This window comes from Dermacentor albipictus, chromosome 1 (genome assembly GCF_038994185.2).
Source record: "Dermacentor albipictus isolate Rhodes 1998 colony chromosome 1, USDA_Dalb.pri_finalv2, whole genome shotgun sequence".
Taxonomy (NCBI): Eukaryota; Metazoa; Arthropoda; class Arachnida; order Ixodida; family Ixodidae; genus Dermacentor; species Dermacentor albipictus.
Window position 1 is genome coordinate 491628255 of NC_091821.1, and position 20964 is coordinate 491649218.

Sequence of the window (20964 nt, forward strand, 5' to 3'; positions counted from 1 at the left end):
TTTCCATAGAGCGAATTCATCGTCTCGGTAAACCAGTGCATAACAAAACAAGACCAGTAATCTTTAGGCTTCTGGATTCTAGACAGAAATCTACAATATTAGGAAAAGGGCGCAAGCTAAAAAACGCAGGTTTCTCTATCGGGGAAGAGTTCTATAAAAGAACTCGAGAAATCAGGAAACTGCTGTGGAATAGCGCCAAGGAAAACCGAGAAAACCACGACAGGGTTTCTTTGTCATTAGACAAGCTTTACATTATTGACCAAGTTTTCGCTTGGGACTAGGACAAGGGGGAGAGAGTTTTACTTAAAAAAAGTGTAGGAGCAAAGCGTCCAATCACGCGAAGCCGAGCGCAGTCAAAGAACTGACGTTATTGAATGTAAACGCGAGAAGCATCTTAAATAAGACTGACGCGCTTGAAAATCTACTCTTTGAACATAATCCTGACATAGTAGCGATGACTGAAACGTGGCTTCCCTCGGCTGTCTTAAATCACGAATTTGTGCCTCCCGATTACTCTGCCATTCGAAAAGACAGACAGGCAGACACGTGTTGGTGGCGTGGCACTGCTAATAAAGAAATCCCTCCCCTACGAACCGTTGCCAAATGTGAGGGATGCTGAAGTCGCGTTCTGCAGAATTACCTGCAACAACACTGCCATAATTGTAGGCTGCGTTTACCGAAGTTCCGACTAGGACGAAAGCTTCATAAAGAACATACATGAGTTTCTGCAGTGCCACCCTCACAGCGTAACAATTATCATCATGGGGGACTTTAACCTTCCAGAAATTAACTGGAAGAAAATGCAATACTCATGACGTACTTCAGAAGCGCTAATTGATTTAATGCTCAACTTCAACCTACAGCAAGTAGTTGATCAACCAACATGCTCACATGGTACTGCAAGTAATATACTCGATCTAATACTGCTCTCTGATCACTTCTTTGTAAACAAAATACACACTAGTATTGTTGAAGGTATATCCGACCACGATATAGGTCTTTAGAAAGCACCGTTATCGACTTTGCGAAGTCGGACGACGCCAATGTTTTGACGTACATGGCACATGAATTCACGGATTTTGCGGAAATGGCTTGCAATCCTTCGGCAGACGCAAATTCCCTCTGGATAGGGTTTAAGACAGTAATACATTACTGCACGGAACAATTTATACCGTTAAAAACAAGAAAATCGTGCAAATACAACCCATGGCTAACGCGTGAGGACATTCATGGCAAACGAAAAGTGAAAAGATTACGTCGGTCTTTGAAGAAGACCAAAAATCAATCACTTCAGACATCAGAATTGATTACCGCCAAGGCAGAATTTAAACTCCGACTAAGCCACTCCAGAAAAGAATATTTTAATACTACCCTGCCTAACTTCGTAAAAAGTAATCCACACAGATTTTGGAATCACTTCCGTGCACGCAAAGTAATCGTGCCAGAATGACCCCACGATGAAAAAGTTTCTCAAGCTAATGCATACAACAAGTACTTTCAATCGGTATTTACTGCAGATAACAGGTTTGTCCCCCCAATAATTCCTACAGGTTTCACTATCGACTCACCAAACATAACTGACTCGGGTATCTTTAACCTCCTACTCGGATTAGACACGAAAAAATCTAGTGGCCCTGACGACGTCCCGAACGAATTCTTAAAGCAATACGCAGAATGGTGCAGCAGGTATCTTGGCATTATCTATCGCATATCACTTTCAACCGGACGTGTGCCAGATGACTGGAAAAAAGCAAAGATAATACCAATCCATAAATCAGGTGACACAAACTCTCCTTCCAACTACAGACCGATATCACTAACTAGTACATCGTGCAAGATACTAGAGCATATAATTTTAAAACACCTAACAACATATTTTGAAGAGAATGGTATACTATCAGGCAATCAGCATAGATTTCGGCACGGGATGTCAACAGTAACACAATTGACTGAAGGTATACATGGCCTAGCACAGACTATTGACAACCGCGGTCAAACAAATATAATATTTCTAGATTTTAGCAAAGCGCTCGACTGTGTGTGTCACAACAAGCTAATCGCAAAATTGGATTCAATTATTGGAAATGGAAGCATTACAGCCTGGACTAGGGATTTTTTATCACAACGCTCACGGTTCGTATTCCATGATGAAGCATCATCTGATGCAGTTCCTGTCACATCTGGCGTTCCCCAGGGCTTGGTCTTGGGGACCTTACTATTTTTAATTTACATCAATGATATCTTCAATAACATAGCATGCAGCATAAACCTTTTTGCAGATGATTGCATTATATAGAAAGAAATAAGAAGTTATGAAGCTCGCTTTACTTTGAACAAATGCCTTAACGAGATAAATGCCTGGTGTGAACAATGGAAAATGTCATTTAACATCAAGAAATGAGTGACAATGATAGTAACAACAAAGAAGATTAAGTCAGGAGTCATCTACCTTCTCAATGGTACACCACTAACTAATGTTCAGCGACACAAGTATCTAGGACTGACTCTAGTATCTGACTTGAAGTGGAACAAGCACATTGCCAACATCACTTCAGCAGCCACCCGTAAGCTTTTCTTCCTTAAAAGGTCCCTGAATTCTGCTCCCAGTCATATCAAACTGCTTTGCTATAAAACATTTGTGCGGCCAGTACTAGAATACGCCAACACAGTTTGGTTTCCTCACACAAAGACAAACATAGCCGAAGTGGAAAAAGTTCAAAGTAAAGCAATACGGTTTATTCACAAGTACAAAACCACTGACTCACCCACAGAACTCCTGGCTTAATCCGAAATGGACACACTGGTAAACAGAACACAGCAAGCTCGGCTAAAATTGATACACAACCTGTTGCACAACTGCTTTAACATAAATTCTTCAAAATAGATTACTTTCTCTACGTCCCGTATTTCACGCCATAAGCATAATAAAATGTTAGTTGAGTACCCTTGTAAAACGGACACATTTAGATACTCTTTTTTCCCTACTGCTGTTAGGGAGTGGAACCACCTCGACTCAGCAATAGCTGATATAGACTCGCCTTCAATTTTTAGTAACATGATAGAAAAGAATAAGGAATAACTGCTAGAAATATTTTAGTCTTATGCAAATTTGCTTTTTTTCATTGTTTAGATCTATCTCTTATGTTATGTTATGTTAGATTGTATTAAGTCATGCACTGTTAGGTTGTAAATGGTCGTGTTGCATTTATATTTCACGAGATTGTATTGAAAGACAATTTATTGTATTTATAATATCTGTTTTATTTTTATAGCTGACGTCACTAATTATATGCATGAAACGATGTCTTTCTTTTTTTGCATTTTGTATTTTTCCAGACAGTACTGTGTAGCTACATGTAGCGTATCTAGTTTGTTGTACTTTGTACTGACATGTTCTATGAATAATGTTGTATCAACGCATACATTGTAACAATATGCCCACCTGCTATGTTCTCGATAAAGAGACTGGCAGTATTGAAAATAAAAAAATAAAAAGCATCGCTGAAATTAGCTGTGGTTCACATTTGAATGTAGAAAATAATAAAGAAAAGGGAAACGAAAGTGGAGGTATCGATAACTTGTCTTAGCGCACGAGGCTTTGTTAGCCACGTGCCTGCTCTGCTAAGATCGCCTGTGGCGTCACGCCATCGGGCAAAAAAGGATTTACCGCATCCGCCCACCTTTGGTCTAAGTGGCGCTGGCTAACCCTCCTAGGGCTAGACCTACTAAACATACATACCAATATATTGGAAGAATTGATAGCCGTCGCCGTAGCACAATTGGTAGTGCAACGCATCCGTAATGTGAAGGTTGTGCGTTGGGCTCCCAACGGCGGCAAGCTATCTTTTCGTGCACTTTCATTTACCCCATGGCTCTGCTATATCGAGAACATCAATGTCTTCTTGCCAACGTTCGACACTCACCTTTAGCGTCTAGCAACTATACTTCATATTTTTCCAAATGCGAACCTGCAACTCAACTCCTCAGAATTTCGTGACCAATAAGACAAATATATGTAACGGTAAACTAGACAGACGTGTAATTTTCTTCCTATTGAGCTGTTCATGCACAGTACCTGGTTATTTCTTGGTACGGTGAAAGCATTTATTCAAATATGTTTCTTCCCATACAGCTCATCGATTCACCTTGCCACTGAACTCTCGCTCCGCCGAACCAGGCAGGAGACGTTTGATGACGCTATCAGAAATTTTCCAACGAAACAATGGATGCATGTCAAAAGGTTTGCAAATACCAGTGCTCCTGAAAAAATCTAGGCCCTCTGGCTGATGGCCTCCGTTCATTGTTACTGTTGCATAATTTTGAAAAAATAAGGAAGAAGAAGTAGTTCGAGCTCAACGCAAGCCAGATTGCAACATATAAATACGAATAGAACGCAAAAAAATGCTTGTATGCGACAAAACGCTGGGCAGAATTCAGCAACTCAGCAAGTGTAGAAAGCAGAATTCCCATTTAAAATCCGGTACTTGTTAGACATGTTACCAAAATAAGTAATGTATATAAGAAAGCACGAATTCTTAAAATCCGTAACTCTGCAATAAAGGCAGATGTCACGGTTCTATGAAGTGCATATTTGTCAGCGCAGCTACAACGGAATATGTTATCTTTGAGTGAAATTGTTTCAATGCTTACTAGACTTTTGATAAAGTGATACTCACCATTTAGTGACACATTTCCAATAATGCATCACAGAACAATTTTGGCAGCTTCATATATATCAACGTCTGTATTTACAAGTTATGGTGTTGCTACTTACTGATTATTTAATCATGTTGTTGAATCGTTGAACTTCAATTGCCGTTTTAAAATTATGCAGTGTCCATGAACATTTAAAATAACACTGACAAGCTATATGCAGAAATAAATTAAAAATTGGAAGACGCTTAAGCTTCGCCTGCAAGAGTGGAACGCGACAGCGTTCCCGTTGACCCGCCAAGGGGTGTAAGACAATGGGCCCGTTGAAGAGAGCGTATCAGCAACGGCTCCGGCTCGTCATACGGCTCTAATCGTCAGGCTTGTCCACCATCAGAACCCTGGTTTGTAGTCTGGTCTGTAGGAACAGCTGTTGCCCAATGGATGAAGTAGAACGCGTCAATACTAACGACATCTGGGTCTCAATGATTACGCTCATCAAAGTAATCTATCTCAGCGGCAACTAACGCGTGTGGCTCCAAGTGCGTGAAGACGAGATAACCCACTGAGACATATTCAGAGAAAAGCTACGTGAACTGTTCGGCCACTCCTTTGGGCACTAGGTTGCCGCGACAGAGGTCCGGTCGACTCCTCTTCAGACTGGTACAGAGCCCCATGCTTCATAGATTAAAAAAATGGCTGTGGCTTAGCTAAGGTTAAGCCCAGGATGCGAAGCTTACTAGCCTTTATTTTAACGCGACAGCGTTAAGGAGCTCGTGTCACAGAAAAGTCGGTGTCGTCGGCGTCGGCTCTGGCGTGCGGCGCTTGCTCAGGCGCACATTTCGTTGTCGCGCTGAACGCTGCGTTGCTCGACGCTCACCGCGTCCGATGCGGGGCGCGTAGTCGCTGCGCCGTAGCAAAGCCACCTAGAAACAGTCTCTGTAGCACGCCGCAACCTTCGCTTCTCATTTCAACGAGAGCTCTGTCTCCAGGAGGCATCTCACCTCGTGAGTGTCTAGCAGAGGCAAGCGCAGATGCTTATATACCGCCGCGACGGCGCGAGCGACGGCGCGAGTTGGAGCCCCGTTTCTCCTCTGTCGTGACGTCACGGTGTCACGTGGTCAGCCTTGAAGGCGACGCCGCGAGCGACGGCGCGAGTTGGAGCCCCGTTTCTTCTCTGTGGTGACGTCACGGTGTCACGTGGTATTGAAGGCGACACCGCCGCGCCTGAGGAGCTGGGTTGAGCTCTATTAATATGCTTCGCATAAAAGGTCTTGGCTCAATGCCGCAAAGCTGACGACACTACGGCTGAAGCTGATAAAGTGGCTAATATACTAAAAGGAATTGCAGACGACGCTTTCAATTTCCCCGTTTTCATCTACGCCTCAACTATCGGTGTCATCATAAAAGAATGCCGCCACGTTGAACGAGCTAAGAGCAGCCGTATCGCACACGACATCACGCGGCTACCTATTATTGACCGCATTACGCCAACATGTGGGGGCCGACCGCGTCAGCCTACCACATACGATGATGTAACCTGCATTGTTCCGCGCGAGCTCGAGGACGCCGGTTCTCCAACCTTCTCCGCAACACCGCCCGATCCACCAGCGACCACGATTGCGGTGATTCAGGTCGCTGTCAGACAGAAATTAGAGAACATGGGTCTCAACTGGGCACGGGATAGCGGCAACCATGCAGTCGCCGCTAAACCCTTTTTGCTTCTTCATGCAGTTCATCGTGCTCCTTGGAGTATGGCTGTATCCCTCGACCTGCGCATGTGCGGTTTCACCAGTGCTCATCTATAATGACTCACCGACACCATTGCCAGTCCTGCTATCTGACGCAAGTCAAGATCTTTGGTGCCAGCAAGTAATCCAGGGCGCCATCTTCATACCTTTGCACACGGATTCACAGCCGCCAGGAGCGACATCTCCCTTCTGGCTCTACTTAAGCAGCTGCCTTCGTCCGGCCACTTTCAGTGGGCACGGGATAGCGGCAACCATGCAGTCGCCGCTAAACCCTTTTTGCTTCTTCATGCAGTTCATCGTGCTCCTTGGAGTATGGCTGTATCCCTCGACCTGCGCATGTGCGGTTTCACCAGTGCTCATCTATAATGACTCACCGACACCATTGCCAGTCCTGCTATCTGACGCAAGTCAAGATCTTTGGTGCCAGCAAGTAATCCAGGGCGCCATCTTCATACCTTTGCACACGGATTCACAGCCGCCAGGAGCGACATCTCCCTTCTGGCTCTACTTAAGCAGCTGCCTTCGTCCGGCCACTTTCAGTGGGCACGGGATAGCGGCAACCATGCAGTCGCCGCTAAACCCTTTTTGCTTCTTCATGCAGTTCATCGTGCTCCTTGGAGTATGGCTGTATCCCTCGACCTGCGCATGTGCGGTTTCACCAGTGCTCATCTATAATGACTCACCGACACCATTGCCAGTCCTGCTATCTGACGCAAGTCAAGATCTTTGGTGCCAGCAAGTAATCCAGGGCGCCATCTTCATACCTTTGCACACGGATTCACAGCCGCCAGGAGCGACATCTCCCTTCTGGCTCTACTTAAGCAGCTGCCTTCGTCCGGCCACTTTCAGTGGGCACGGGATAGCGGCAACCATGCAGTCGCCGCTAAACCCTTTTTGCTTCTTCATGCAGGTCTGTGAAGCTCCGTCTCTTTACTCTAAACGTACAAGTAACGTCTGTCTGCTGCTTTTCCCGTGCCCAAGTGTATTTTTTGCCTCACTGTGTGAATGTGCGTTTGTTGCAAGGCTACTCATCCTATCTGGCGACGTTGAACTTAATCCGGGACCCGCAACTGACGCGCAGTACAAAGAACTTCTTGCAGCCATTTCTGCCCTTTCAGCAAAAATAGATTCACGACACACAGAGGTAATGAGTGGTCTCGCCGAATTAAAGGAAAAGCAAGCTCAATTAACTAATCAAGTTTCCGATTTAACCACTAGATTAACGACAGTTGAATCGCTTGTTGAATCACTTGAGCTTAACCCGCCGTCAGCTGACATACCTGCAGTTGTAGCTCACGCCGTTAAAACTGAAAATGCCTCCCTCCTGACACGTCTCGATGATCTGGAAGATCGCTCCCGCCGGGATAACTTAATATTTTATGGTATTTCTGACTCTCCCTCAGAAACATGGGCACAGTCTGAAAAATTGGTGTGTGAATTTTTGTCTCATCATCTTAAGTTTGAGGTCCCCGAGAATATGGTTTGTAGAGCCCACCGACTTGGCTCGTATACTGCTAATAAGACTCGCCCGATTATAATGAAATTTTCTTGCTCAAAACTAAAGGATAAAATTCTGGCACTAAAATCTAATTTCAAATCCACCGGGGTATCTGTGGGCGAAGATTTCTGCCGAGCAACGCGCCAGTCTAGGAAAAAGCTGCTTGATTTTGCTAAGGCATCAGGGCAGACATACTCAATACGGCTAAATAAGTTATTTTTGAACAAGAAGTGCTACGTTTACTGTTCTACCACTGACAATGTATGCGAAGTCAGCATGCCACGTGCAGCACGCTCTTCTGATCGGTCGCGTCAAGCTATCGAAGGAAATGGTTCGACATAGCTAGCACATGCGCAATCTAATAACACCATATCTGTTTTTGTCACTAACGTGCGAAGTCTACTAAATAAACGTGCTGCGGTGTCCTCGCTGATTGATTCATGCGCTGCTGACATAGTATGTCTCACTGAAACATGGCTCTCGGCTCGGATAAAAAATAGCGAAATTTTTGATTGTGAAAAACTGTATTCATGTTATCGCTGCGATCGTGGTGTGCGATCAGGTGGAGGTGTCTTGATTGCGGTTACTGAAACGCTCACATCGAGCTCAGTTTCCATAGAAACGCCACTTGAACTTGTTTGCGTGCGCGTTGTACTCGACAACAGAGATGTTATTTTTTGCACATGCTATCGCCCTCCTACTGCTTCGACGTCATTTTGCGATGACCTTCACGACGCATTGAACAAATTAATTGTCAGATACCCTAACGCTCCCCTTTTTCTTCTTGGTGACTTCAACTTTCCCGATATCATTTGGCGTAACGACACGGCAACGTCCCAGTCTTCTCAGAGTACCCAGTTTATAAACACTTGTTTGGATTTCCACTTCACCCAGCTTGTACTGAAACCAACGCGCGTGTCTGCCTCCTCATCTAACATACTAGATCTGATTCTCACTACGAACCCTGACACAGTTTCCCCAATTCTTTACATAAAAGGCGTAAGTGATCACCTTGCACTCACTTTTCATATCAATACACGGGCTCCTGTAAAGAAAACTACGAAGGTGATCCGCGATTACAGCAAAGCCGACTTGGCTTCCATTACCACTGAAATGGAAAATTTCGCAGCTTCTTACATCGCTAATTGCGATCAGCGCTGTGTTCAAGAAAACTGGTGCATTTTCAAAAATAAATTGTTGTCATTAATCGAACGTTTCGTACCGCAAAGAACAGTCTCTTGCAAGCCACGGTCCCCTTGGTTCAACCCCTTTCTGAAGCGACTACGTAACAAAAAAAAGCGGTTGTTTCGTCGCGCAAAAGCTTCATGCAGTGACGTTGCTTGGTCCGCTTACTACCTCACTGAAAGTGACTACAACACAGCCGCCGCTAGTGCGAAACAGCATTTTTATTCTGTTACCCTTCCGTCCATCTTGCAAACTAATCCTCGTAAATTCTGGACCATAGTTAACGGTACTCCAAGCAAAATAATCCAATTAACATACCCAAACGATCAACCTGTTGCTCCTGAAGAATGCTGTAATGTATTTAATGATGTGTTCTCTTCACATGTTACCACAATGCCTAGTGGATTACCGGTTTTATCCAATTCTGGTTTTTCGCCCATGGATCCAATCTCTATTGACTGGGTTGGTGTTAGCTGCCTAATAAACAATCAAAAAACGTCCTCCTCTGCCGGCCCAGACTGCCTGAACTCAAAAATTTTGAAGTGTACTGATGTATTTTCTGCTGTTATCTTGTCACACATTTTCACTCAGTCATTACAGCAGTCTGTTCTTCCAAACGACTGGTGCGTGGGAAAGGTGATTCCAGTTCATAAATCAGGTAACACACACTTACCCAGCAATTACAGGCCTATCTCACTAACTAGCATTTCATGTAAAATTCTTGAGCATATAATATATTCACATTTGGCTGAGTTTTTAGAATCAAACTCCTTTTTCAACCCCTGTCAACATGGTTTCCGTAAGTTCTTTTCCTGTGAAACACAGCTCTTAACATTTACTAATGATCTCTTTGCAATTTCTGATCTAGGTACCGACATTGACTGCGTATTTCTTGATTTTGCGAAGGCCTTTGACTCTGTGACCCATGATTTACTTCTGCTTAAGCTGTCTCAACTTAACTTGGACGCAAATGTACTCGAGTGGATAAAAAACTTTCTTTCTAACAGGACGCAGTTTGTAAACGCTAATAACTGTAATTCTCGGTTTTCTAACGTACCAGCAGGTGTTCCTCAAGGGTCAGTCCTGGGTCCACTTCTCTTTCTAATCTATATTAACGATCTTCCGAACTGCGTTCTTTCCTCTTCCATAAAGCTTTTCGCGGATGACTGTGTTCTCTACCGTAAAATTACTAATCCTTCAGATTCCCAAGAGCTGCAGGACGACCTTAACCGCGTAATTGAGTGGTGTTCTAATTGGTGCATGCAACTAAATTCAAATAAATGCAAGGCCATGCGTATATCTCGTAACACTGCCACGCACACCTACTTTATTAATGGTGTACCTGTGACGTCAGTTAGCTCTTACAAGTATCTCGGCCTTCACATATCAAATAACCTTTCTTGGCACTCGCATATTGACTATGTTACTAAAAACGCTAATAGCATGCTTGGTTACTTACGCCGTAATTTTAGCTCTGCCCCTTCTTCCCTGAAGCTAACCCTTTATAAAACTTTAGTTCGCTCCAAATTGGAATATGCTTCAGCCATTTGGGATCCGACTCAGTCGTCATTAGTTTCTTCTCTTGAAAGTATTCAAAACCGCAGTGCACGCTTTATATTATCTAATTATTCTCGCTATGCAAGTATTTCTTCAATGAAACGAACTCTTAACTTACCTGATCTTTCGTCACGCCGCAAATATTCCCGTCTCTCCCTTTTTCACAAAGTTTTTCACTTGAACCCCCTTTTAAAAGAGACCCTTCTTACCCCTCCGTCATATATTTCTGCCCGCACTGACCACAGCCTTAAAATCGGGGTGCCATTGTGCCGTACTAACCGGTACAGTGACTCATTCATCCCCAGGACAAGCACGGACTGGAATCGCCTTCCCGCCTCAATCGCACTCATCACCGACCCTACTAACTTCAAAACCGCCGTTCAGAATGCCTTTTGTTAATATCTTTTGTAAATTTTTTGTTAATACTTGTTTGTATTTTTTATTTTTTACTGCATTACTTCTTGTTTTGACTCCACTCCTTTCTGTAACGCCTTCGGGCCTTGAAAGTACGTGAAATAAATAAATAAATAAATAAACTCGGTGTGTTCGCCGACTCAACGCAGCGTTCCTCCTTTCTTCCGCGGACCTCATTGTCTGCGCCAGTCTTTTTCCGCTACATATCGCAAGTCCTTTGAATGGCATACCCCTGATGACGAGCTTATCTGTTTCCACTGCTACCGCATCGACCGGGTTGCTCGTCATTGTCGCAACTGATGGCTACCACCGCCCCTGACACACACCGGCGCTTATACCCGCAACTTGAACCTACTTCTCTTTGTGCCACCCGACATGAAACCACTTTCGCTAATTGCCCCAGCTATGATCCTTTGACACCTCAACGCCATTAGTCGCGTTCACCGTAACCCCGTCGCTTCTCTTCCCCGCCAATCGGCGCCTGCAACCAGCCGGAAAAGTAGGCACTGCAGCTTCTGGACGTGAAGCTGCGTTGTCGGCCCAACATTTAAGTCCTGTGCTCGCGTTACCTATCAAACAAATCCTTCTTGACGTCGGCTACTATCCTGTCACTGCACTGATTGATACAGGAGTCCATCTTTCTATTATTAGCGCTGCTTTCAACGACGACTCAGTAAGCTCCTTAGCATACTGTCGGCACGGGTCGTTGGCGTTGCGCATTGCAATACTTTTCATATTGTCGGCATGTGCACGGCACGTGTCAGCATTGACGGCCGCCAAACTCCTGTGCTCTTCACTGCGATTGCCCGTTGCCCCCACGACCTAATTATCGCACTCAATTTCCTCTCCACGCAATCGGCTCTTCCACTACCCTTCGCCTTCAGCTGCTATATCTCGCATGATCTTCTGACGCTCCTCCGTGCCGCTTACACCCCACCCGCTTTAGTCGCCTGCCACCAAAGTCAATATCTTGCATTAAAATGTCGTTTTACCCACCTGTTCCTGATGGCGAGTATCTCGTCACTCTTTTGCCCAATTTACCACTGCAGTATGGCGTCACCGTGCCTCACAATGTTCTTACCAATAATACTATCCTGACTTACAGGCCTATTTTTAACTTTGGATTAGCAAAGAAAATTCTACAGCAAGGTATTTTGCTTTGCCTACGTTGATTTTTGCTTTGCCTACGTTGATTCTCTAAGTGACCATCAAGTAGCAGCTTTATCAACCGATGATTCTTCAGTGCCTAGCAGGCCCGTAACGCCAGCCCCGGCCGCAGATTTCAACATCAAGAAAATCGTTGTGGCGGACCTGTTCTCTGCGCAAGCTGAACACCTTTGCAATGTTTGATAGTCCTACAGGGACATTTTATTTATTTATTTATTTATTTAAAATACCTTACAGGCCCATTTAAGGGCATTGGGTAAGGGGGGACACAAAGTAAGTGTTTCAACAGGAGTAAATAATATAAACATCAATACAGGCTTTCACAATATAAGTAAAGCAGTACAGGAGTAGAGAATATAAATATCTATACATGCATTCACAAGATAAGTAAAGCGAAGTTCAATAAATGTTTGTCTAGGCAAAGCTTTAGAGAGCGTAAACACAGTAATATACTCATGCTCACGAAAATATAAAAATACAAGTGTGAAAAACAGCGAAGGAAAGCAGGTCAATAACATCCTTATACAATGTTTCTACACGAAATTCAGCAATTCTTCGCGAAAAGCGTCACGATCTCTTATGCTCGCAATGTTATCAGAAAGGCTGTTCCATAGGGTTATGACACGTGGCAGTGCTGATGCGTTAAGTGACAGTGTATGACCGAATATGCGCATGAAACTATGTCTATTGTTAAGGCGACGTGACGTGCGCGCTGGTACTTCAAGCGGCAACACATGAGCTCGATTACCATGGACGTATCTATGGAAAAGGCAAAGAAGACTTATCGTGCGACGAGTTTCAAGTGGCTGGAGCGAAATATCTGCTTTGATCTTGGTCACGCTGCAAGTTCTGTCGTAGTTACTTGTGATGAAGCGCGATGCCCTGTTGTGAATTTTTTGTAGCATATCAACTAAATAATTTTGATGTGGTGACCATACTGATGACGCAAATTCTAACTGTGGGTGAACATCATCGGTTGCCGTTACGGTCTGACGCTCACGGTCAAGCATCGCATTCATAGTGGTGCTTATTCACCGATGACGATGATATCGAGCTTCTGCGTCGGAAAGCCGAGCAATTAGAGGTTAAGTCCACAATATGCTCAATGAAAACACCATTGAGCCTTCTTCGTGTAGCTGGGTGTTACCCGTGGTGTTCGGTAAGAAGAACGCCACGTGACTGTTCTGTGTAGACTACGATCATCTGAACAAACCTGCTAAGAAAGACCAGCTGCCACATAAACACGGCACCCTTGACTGCCTCCATGGTTCCAGCTATTTCTCTTCAACTGATCTTCGTTCTAGATATTGGCAAATTGCTGGTGGCTATGTGGACAGAGAAAAGACCGTTTTCTGAACACCCGATGACATATACCAATTTAAAGGGATTGCCTTTGTATTATGCAACGATGCGGCTACATTTAATCGCATGATAGACTCCTTGCTCCAAGGTTTTAAATAGTCCACATGTGTCTGCTACCTCGACAACGTCATCATCTTCTCACCAACGTTTGACACTCACCTTACACGGTTGTGAAGCCCCCTGCCTTCATCTGTGGTCATCCTTTCTCTGTAGTCACTGAACAGCATGCTCTCTGCTGGCTCTCATGCCTTAAGGATTTTACAGGGCGGTATAGTAGATGGGCTTTGAGGCTCCGATAGTTTGAGGCTCCATGGTTGACAAGTCTGGCCGTCTGCAGCAAGATGCTGACACCTTGTCGCGTTACTTGATGTTTCTCCAAAGGCGAAACTGCAACTGAACTTGTTACAATGTCGTTTTAGCCGCTGCCAAAAAACTGTTTCGGGCCATCTCGTCGACGCTACCGGAGTACAGCCTGATCCCGACAAACCTAGAACTGCGCGAAATGTTCCGATTCTGAAGACATTCGCAGATGTTCGAAGTTTTGTACATATGTGCTCATACTTGGGTATTTTTATTCAGTATTTTGCTGCAGTTGCTAGACCCCTCACTAATACTTCGAAGAAAGACATACATTTCTAAAGTAGCACTTCAGAAGCCACCGCCTTCTCTCGTCTCGTCACCCTTGGCACTTCACCAACCATCCTCGCCCACATCGACTCGGATGACCTTAACGATTTGCGTATAGATGCCAGCGGTCGTGCCGTAGGTGCTGTCCCAGCCCAGCTTCGGCGTGTCCAGAATCGTATTATTGCTTATGCAACCCGGTTCCTATCCCTGTATGAGCGCAGCTAATGAAATGCCTTGCTGCGGTCTAGGTGGTTGCGAATTTCCTGCCTAACTCTAAGGTCGTCCTTTCTCCGTAGTCACCGACCATCATGCTCTCTACTGACTCTCATACCTAAGGTATTTCAGTGGCCAGCTTGGTAGATGGGTATTGAGGCTCCAATAGTTTGACGCTCCATGGTTGACAAGCCTAGCCGTCTGCAGCAAGACGCTGACACCTTCTCACGTTACCCTGTTGAATCTGACTACACAAGTACTGACACTGCTGCTTGCATTTTCTCAGTATCACAGCTCCTTTATATCGCCGACGAGCAACCTCGTGATGCCTACATGAAAGCACTCATCGAGCGTTTTGAACATTCTCCAACCGATGCTACTGTACGCCTCTTCGCCCTCTGCGATGGTTCCTTCTACCGTCGTGATCTTCATATGGATGGAATTCCTACTTGTAATGCCTCAACAGCTCCACTCAACCATCCTAGAACAGCTACACGACGCACCAGCATCAGGACACCTCGGTGTGTATAAAACCCACGACTAAGTATGCGGCCGGTTTTGCTAGCCTGGCCTGGCTCGTTCCGTACGACGTTACGTCGTCGCTTGTGACGTATGCCAAGGACGCAAGAAGCCGTTCCATGTCCCCGTTGGTTACCTGCAGCCACTCGACATCCCGGCCGAGCCCTTGCGTTCAGTCTATTTAGACCTTCCCGGCCCCTTTCCGCAATTTACATAAGGCAAGAAGTCGGTTGCCGTCCTTGCGGACTACGCTACCCGCTATGCCATAACACGTGCTCTTCTTACCAGTTGCGCAACTGATGTTGCAGACTTCCTCCTAGACAATATAATTTTGATGCATGGTGCTAGCGTCAAATACTCACGAAACGTGCCCGTATGTCTCCATCCAAAGTCATTGACGACACCTTGCGTGTCTTCTCTACTATTACCACCTCTTACTATTCACAAATGAACTGCCTCACTGAGCGTTCGAAAGAGGTTTTTCTATTAATAATAGACAAGATACAGCACAAGCAAATATTACACAGGAGGAGGTCCTGAGGTCAAAGACCGTAATGGGGCCTCCTGTACAGCGTATAAGTAAAAATATAAAGAGCTGCAGCAAATATAGTAAAATATCTAAAAAATAGCAAAAGTAGTATTGGTTTAGGTTTGGCAGTACTAACACAAATCCGCTGCACACATGCTAGCAAAAAATAATAATTATTATTACATTCGACTAATTACAAAACTACAACGCTATTATGAAAGGAAATGGATAATGAGACGACCAAATGAACTTTTGTGTAGCGTGACCATATGTACATTTGGAAGAGAGAAAAGGAAAAAGAAAGACTTAACTAAGTGGTTGCAGATGATAAAATGTGGTCTTTTAGTTCTCATCCAAATTGAAATGAAGCATCCACTGAACCTTTACATGTGTGCTGTATATTTCTGTATAGGTATATACATCACTTGAAATCACTACTGCAATAAAGAGAGCTAACTATTACAGACCATGATAAGTTTTAAATGGAAAATCACTAATAGCCTTTCCACAACTTTGAGCCTTGTTGCAAGCAAGTTTTCAAAAAAGAACGACTGCTGCATGTCTTGCTTTCCAAAATATTAAATTTCGCCAAAGAAACATCAAAGTTGTAAAAAGAAAAGCTGCTGAAGGACCCACGTGTCGTAGACTCATTTAAGGGGACTCGTTGCGAGGAAAATAACCCAGCTTGTAGTGCAAAATATAAATCTACTTAAGGACTAGACCGTGACAAACGTTAAATGACAGACTACAAGTAGAAGTCATAGGTTGTCAGGTAGGCTTCTACCGCGATTCCTAAAGGAAGCCTCGGATTACTCATTTTGTTTTTGCCTTACCTTGAAAACTTTTGCTATTCATCACTAGTGATAACTTTTGATACTTTGTTTAGCACACGCAGAACACTCAGCAGATATTATCAATCGGTTGTTCCCAAAGTTTGCTTAGTATTGAGTATTCAATAATACCGTATACTTAATTTTCCAGTGCCTATAACGAATGCCTATAGTATCTGAAACTTTTAATATTCAGCCTTGCCTAATAAAAAGGCTTTTCTCCTGACTTCTGTAATGACACAATTAAGTTGTGATTCACGTATATGCTTATACTCACGCCAAGTAAGTAATCTTCTGCTTAGTGTTTAAGTAATAAGAAAACGGAAAAGCGCGTGAACCACTTTCCCTACGAAGAAGAATGTTACGATGTTCTAGAATTCAGATTGAGACTCTACATTCTGTATATTGCATACAGACTTTTAATACAAACTTTTAATATTCAGCCTTGCCTAATAAAAAGGCTTTTCTCCTGACTTCTGTAATGACACAATTAAGTTGTGATTCACGTATATGCTTATACTCACGCCAAGTAAGTAATATTCTGCTTAGTGTTTAAGTAATAAGAAAACGGAAAAGCGCGCGAACCACTTTCCCTACGAAGAAGAATGTTACGATGTTCTAGAATTCAGATTGAGACTCTACATTCTGTATATTGCAGTAACGTATGACTACGTCCTTGATCAATGATGTTGACTGCATTTTAAATCTACGAATCTCTCAACTGGCCAGAATAGAGCTGTCAGATGGGATGGGACATAATCTATTTACGTGTTCCCGTGCGTCACATAAACAGCACAACTTGTGCAATTAGGACACAAATATCCTGTTGTCCACAATACAAATCTATTAGGGCGGGCAACTTGATTTCCCTTCTCTTACACAAACGAAGTTAGACTAGCGGAGTTTATGTAATCTTGTTCAGCTTAACGGAACAAATCAGCTTACATTTTCAGAACATGAAAAAAGAAGAGCCCTGCTTATGACTTTAAAATTTATGGCACGATAATACTTTGTTCGGTTGTGTAGTTAATTCATGTCAAAATTGAGAGTATGACCCTGTCCTTAACAATATGGTTAATATATAGGATATTCTTTAGATGCAGCAATTTTTTTATTGCCTATCGTAGCAAAGCTGAATTTCCCGATGAGGCAGTCATGACTTCTAGGATGAAATTAATATGCTACAAGGAATAATTACCTTAACTGCACTTAATAAGGTTTAATGCTTTACGTTACAGCGTATATCTCAATAAACGAATATTAGCATGTGAGTTCGCAAGGCATATTCACTTGGAACGAATTCATCACAGGTGCCGACATACGCTGCGTAGACATTGAGGTAAAAATGGACTGTTGTTCCACTTACTTTTGAAAGAAGACGCTATTTGTTGCGTTTAAGCAAAAAGTGATTTGAACAACAAAGCATTTTTTTAGCCACTGAAAATCACCACTTATTATTAGGCACGTGGATATTAGCCACGTGCCTGCTCTTTTGAGTTCACATGTTACGTGACGTCACCGGCGAAAAAAAGGCTCTTCTAAATCCGCCCACTAGGGGTATGAATGGCGCTGGCTCACACTGCAGGGCCAGATCAAGAGTAAACATGAATACCCAGGTTAGCGGGTGAACTGATGGCTATCGCCGTAGAACAATGCGTGGAGCAACGCACGAGTAATGCCGAGGTTGTGGGTTCGTCCCCCAGCGGCGAGAAGTTGTTTTCGTCCACTTTCATTTCCCTTTTCTTAATAACTTTATATATTTCTATTTCAACCACAGCTAATTTCCCCGATGCTTTCTTTGGATTCATTGTTGTTGACTACATATGATCGTGAGGTGTCCTCTTGTTTCGGCTGAATCTTGAAAATTATATAATTATCACTCATAAGTGAAATTAAAGTTTTAAAAAGCATAATCTGGCGTTAAACAGCATGTTTAAGTGTCTGTAAAGATATTGAACTAAATATTTACAAGAAAAGATGTTCATATAGACTCGACACCAAAACAAATTTCGTGATAGCTCAATTGCAAAAATAGATTCGTCAAAAATCGTGAAAATGAAGAACAGTTCGTTAATATTAAGACAAAAAAAGGTTCATTGAATTTTAGGAAAATAAAAACCGAATCGCTGACACCAAACATGCTCACCAATTGCGCGTTTGCACCTCAAAGTTGCAATGCTTGCGACTGACGCTTTGCAGTTATTGAAATATTGAAAAAACACGCTTTTAAAGCGGAAGGTTTTTAATCGACGCGATCCTTTTATTGGTCATGTTTCCGACACGGCATTTATAGTAACGCAAGGCAAAGCAACGCAAAAATTTGCAAACTGATCCAATCCCTCTTTGATACTTCTAACAAGATCCAATGAGAATATTCGCTGAGCACTTGCCCTCTTGGTCTTAAAATATATTTACACTGGAATCGGGCGAAGTAATAGAGAAAAAATATTTTATAGCAGTAAAAAATGCTCGTTTCGCCTCCCTACCCGTGGAAAAGTGGGAAAGGTCTAGAGGAATAGGGAGACAAGGCGAAAAATAACGTAATTTATTACTTCCAAACAAAGCACCTAAAGTTCGCCCGAAGAGCCACTAAATAGCCTTAATGGAAGCAACATGGCCAATGAAGGCGCACAGACTACGGTGCTCCGTTGCTACACACATTTTTCCAATACTAACGCTGCCAGTTCCTTTTGGTGTGAGGCATATGTTACAAGCAGAACTCTTTTTCTTCATCTGGTTTACTAGTAAACAAACACTATGAATATTGTCGCATTTGCTTCATATCGCGGTCTTTTACAATTTCTACATTTTGGGTAAGAGAGCGAGACATGAGGCAGCATTTGGCCTGGCAAGTAGATGAGGAGAGGCTGGGCTCAGCTCTGCATTCTCTCATTAAAATGTTTTTTCATGGCCATAGGAGAAATGTTATGGAACGTCTTGCGATTTTCAGTACGCTTTCCTTTGTTCCGCGGTCTTCGAAAAAGCTTCTGCAGAATTGTTTTTCGGCACACCAAAAAGCCTCTGGTGCGATTTCATTTAATTCGATCCACTGGTAGAAGTGACGTCTTTGGTATATTTTTGCATCTAATTTTCTGCGAAGGAAGAACTTAATGCCTCTCTCATGAACGTGCGGCGCATCTCATACAAACGTACAGAAATTGGAAAGAGTGATAACGAACAATCGGTTCAATAATAATTATTTGGAGACAGCTTGGTGTGCTTTGCCACTGCCTTGTATATTAGACAGACTTCATGAGAGTGAATATTCGGAAGTATGGAGCTGAAATTTCATATCGGTGTACTAGTGAACGGGAAAAATAAAATAAAATTTTTGTTTGTAGAGAACCATAACAGGTGTAGGTATAGGTCAAGTAGGGCACAATGAGGTGCCGCTATTCAAATCTATTTGTATTTAATTTCTGCCACTAACGCTCTAACATTTTCCAAACTTTCTTTCGAGCCTCCGCGTAATCGCACGTATGAAATGGGACGTCACGGCCACCGAGGAAACTCCCCATGTGATATGATGAGGCCCACACAGCGATTATAAGCATGAATATGCATGATTAAGCCGAACATAAGAAAAAAAGTAAGAGTTTTGAACAAAAGGCAAAGCATCTGCTCTGATAGCAACTTCCTAGACAGCTATGCGACGTAAGTATAGTAATTTTTTTCGGCCGCATAAATTTGTAAAGGTAAACTTGCTAAATAAATTACAAAACGTGGTGTCACGCGCACAGGCAAACAGGAACACATTTTACTCGATGACCACGGGCACTCGCTGTCAAAGCGCTGGCGAGAGAAAGCACGGGAGCAGCAGCCAGTTAAATAACCTTCGGGCTGTATATCGCTTTATCGCGAACTAAGTGGTTAGAACATAGCGCACACGAAACTATCAGCCCAAGGCGCCTCAATACTCTGTCCCCATCGCAGATAGCTTAGAACTTAGGGCTTGCGTAGCTTCGGTAGGCTGCGCCATGCACAGCCACTGCCGGAATAGAACGTCCCCTCCCCCCCTCCCCCGGTGCCTCGCTTGCGACGGAAGACAGCGCGCTTCCTCCCTTCCCTCCGCCCCGCCGCCGTGTGCTTCCCTTGGGCATGCGATTTCGTACCACCATGCTCGACTCACCTTTCCACGATTTCACTCGCACAAACTTGGGCTCAATGGGAACATCACGGCAACGACGACGGCGGAATTGCACTAAGAGAGTCCCATAATTGGTATTGTAATAAATTTACGATTTTGCACCTTTTTCGCCATGAGCACTACATTAGGGGTCAGATATTTTGTCTGCGCCCACGTCATCTGTGTGACCCGCCACACCACAAATCAGTGAAAACTTACCCCCTCAAAGTGAAGTGTAAAAACTAAAGATTCATTATTATGCCGAAAAAAGCAGATTTTTTTTTTCAGTTGGATACTGCCACGTTACAAAAGGCATAAACGTTGGCTACCAACCTATCGCTGTGGTTGTGGCTACTCCTAGCGGTTGGGAGAAATGGATCTCTTACTGTACAATAAACATGTTTGGGTGGCATAATAACGTTGCCGAGCGTATGCGACATCGCTCTGCCAAGTCCCTATCACTCAGTATCCTTTTTAGACGGTATTGTTATGCTACCGTTGCACACCACCGCAATTTGCAACCAACTAGCGCAGGC

The 20964-nt window shown here is 43.6% G+C and overlaps 1 protein-coding gene across 1 annotated transcript in view; it reads left to right on the forward strand.

Moving 5' to 3' along the window:
- The window catches only part of LOC135911951 (neprilysin-like), a 178306-nt gene that overhangs the window by 80405 nt on the left and 76937 nt on the right, over positions 1-20964 (forward strand). The window contains exon 10 of the mRNA XM_070531765.1: positions 4133-4240. Coding sequence (XP_070387866.1) covers positions 4133-4240 — 108 coding nt within the window. The remainder of the gene's footprint in view (positions 1-4132; positions 4241-20964) is intronic.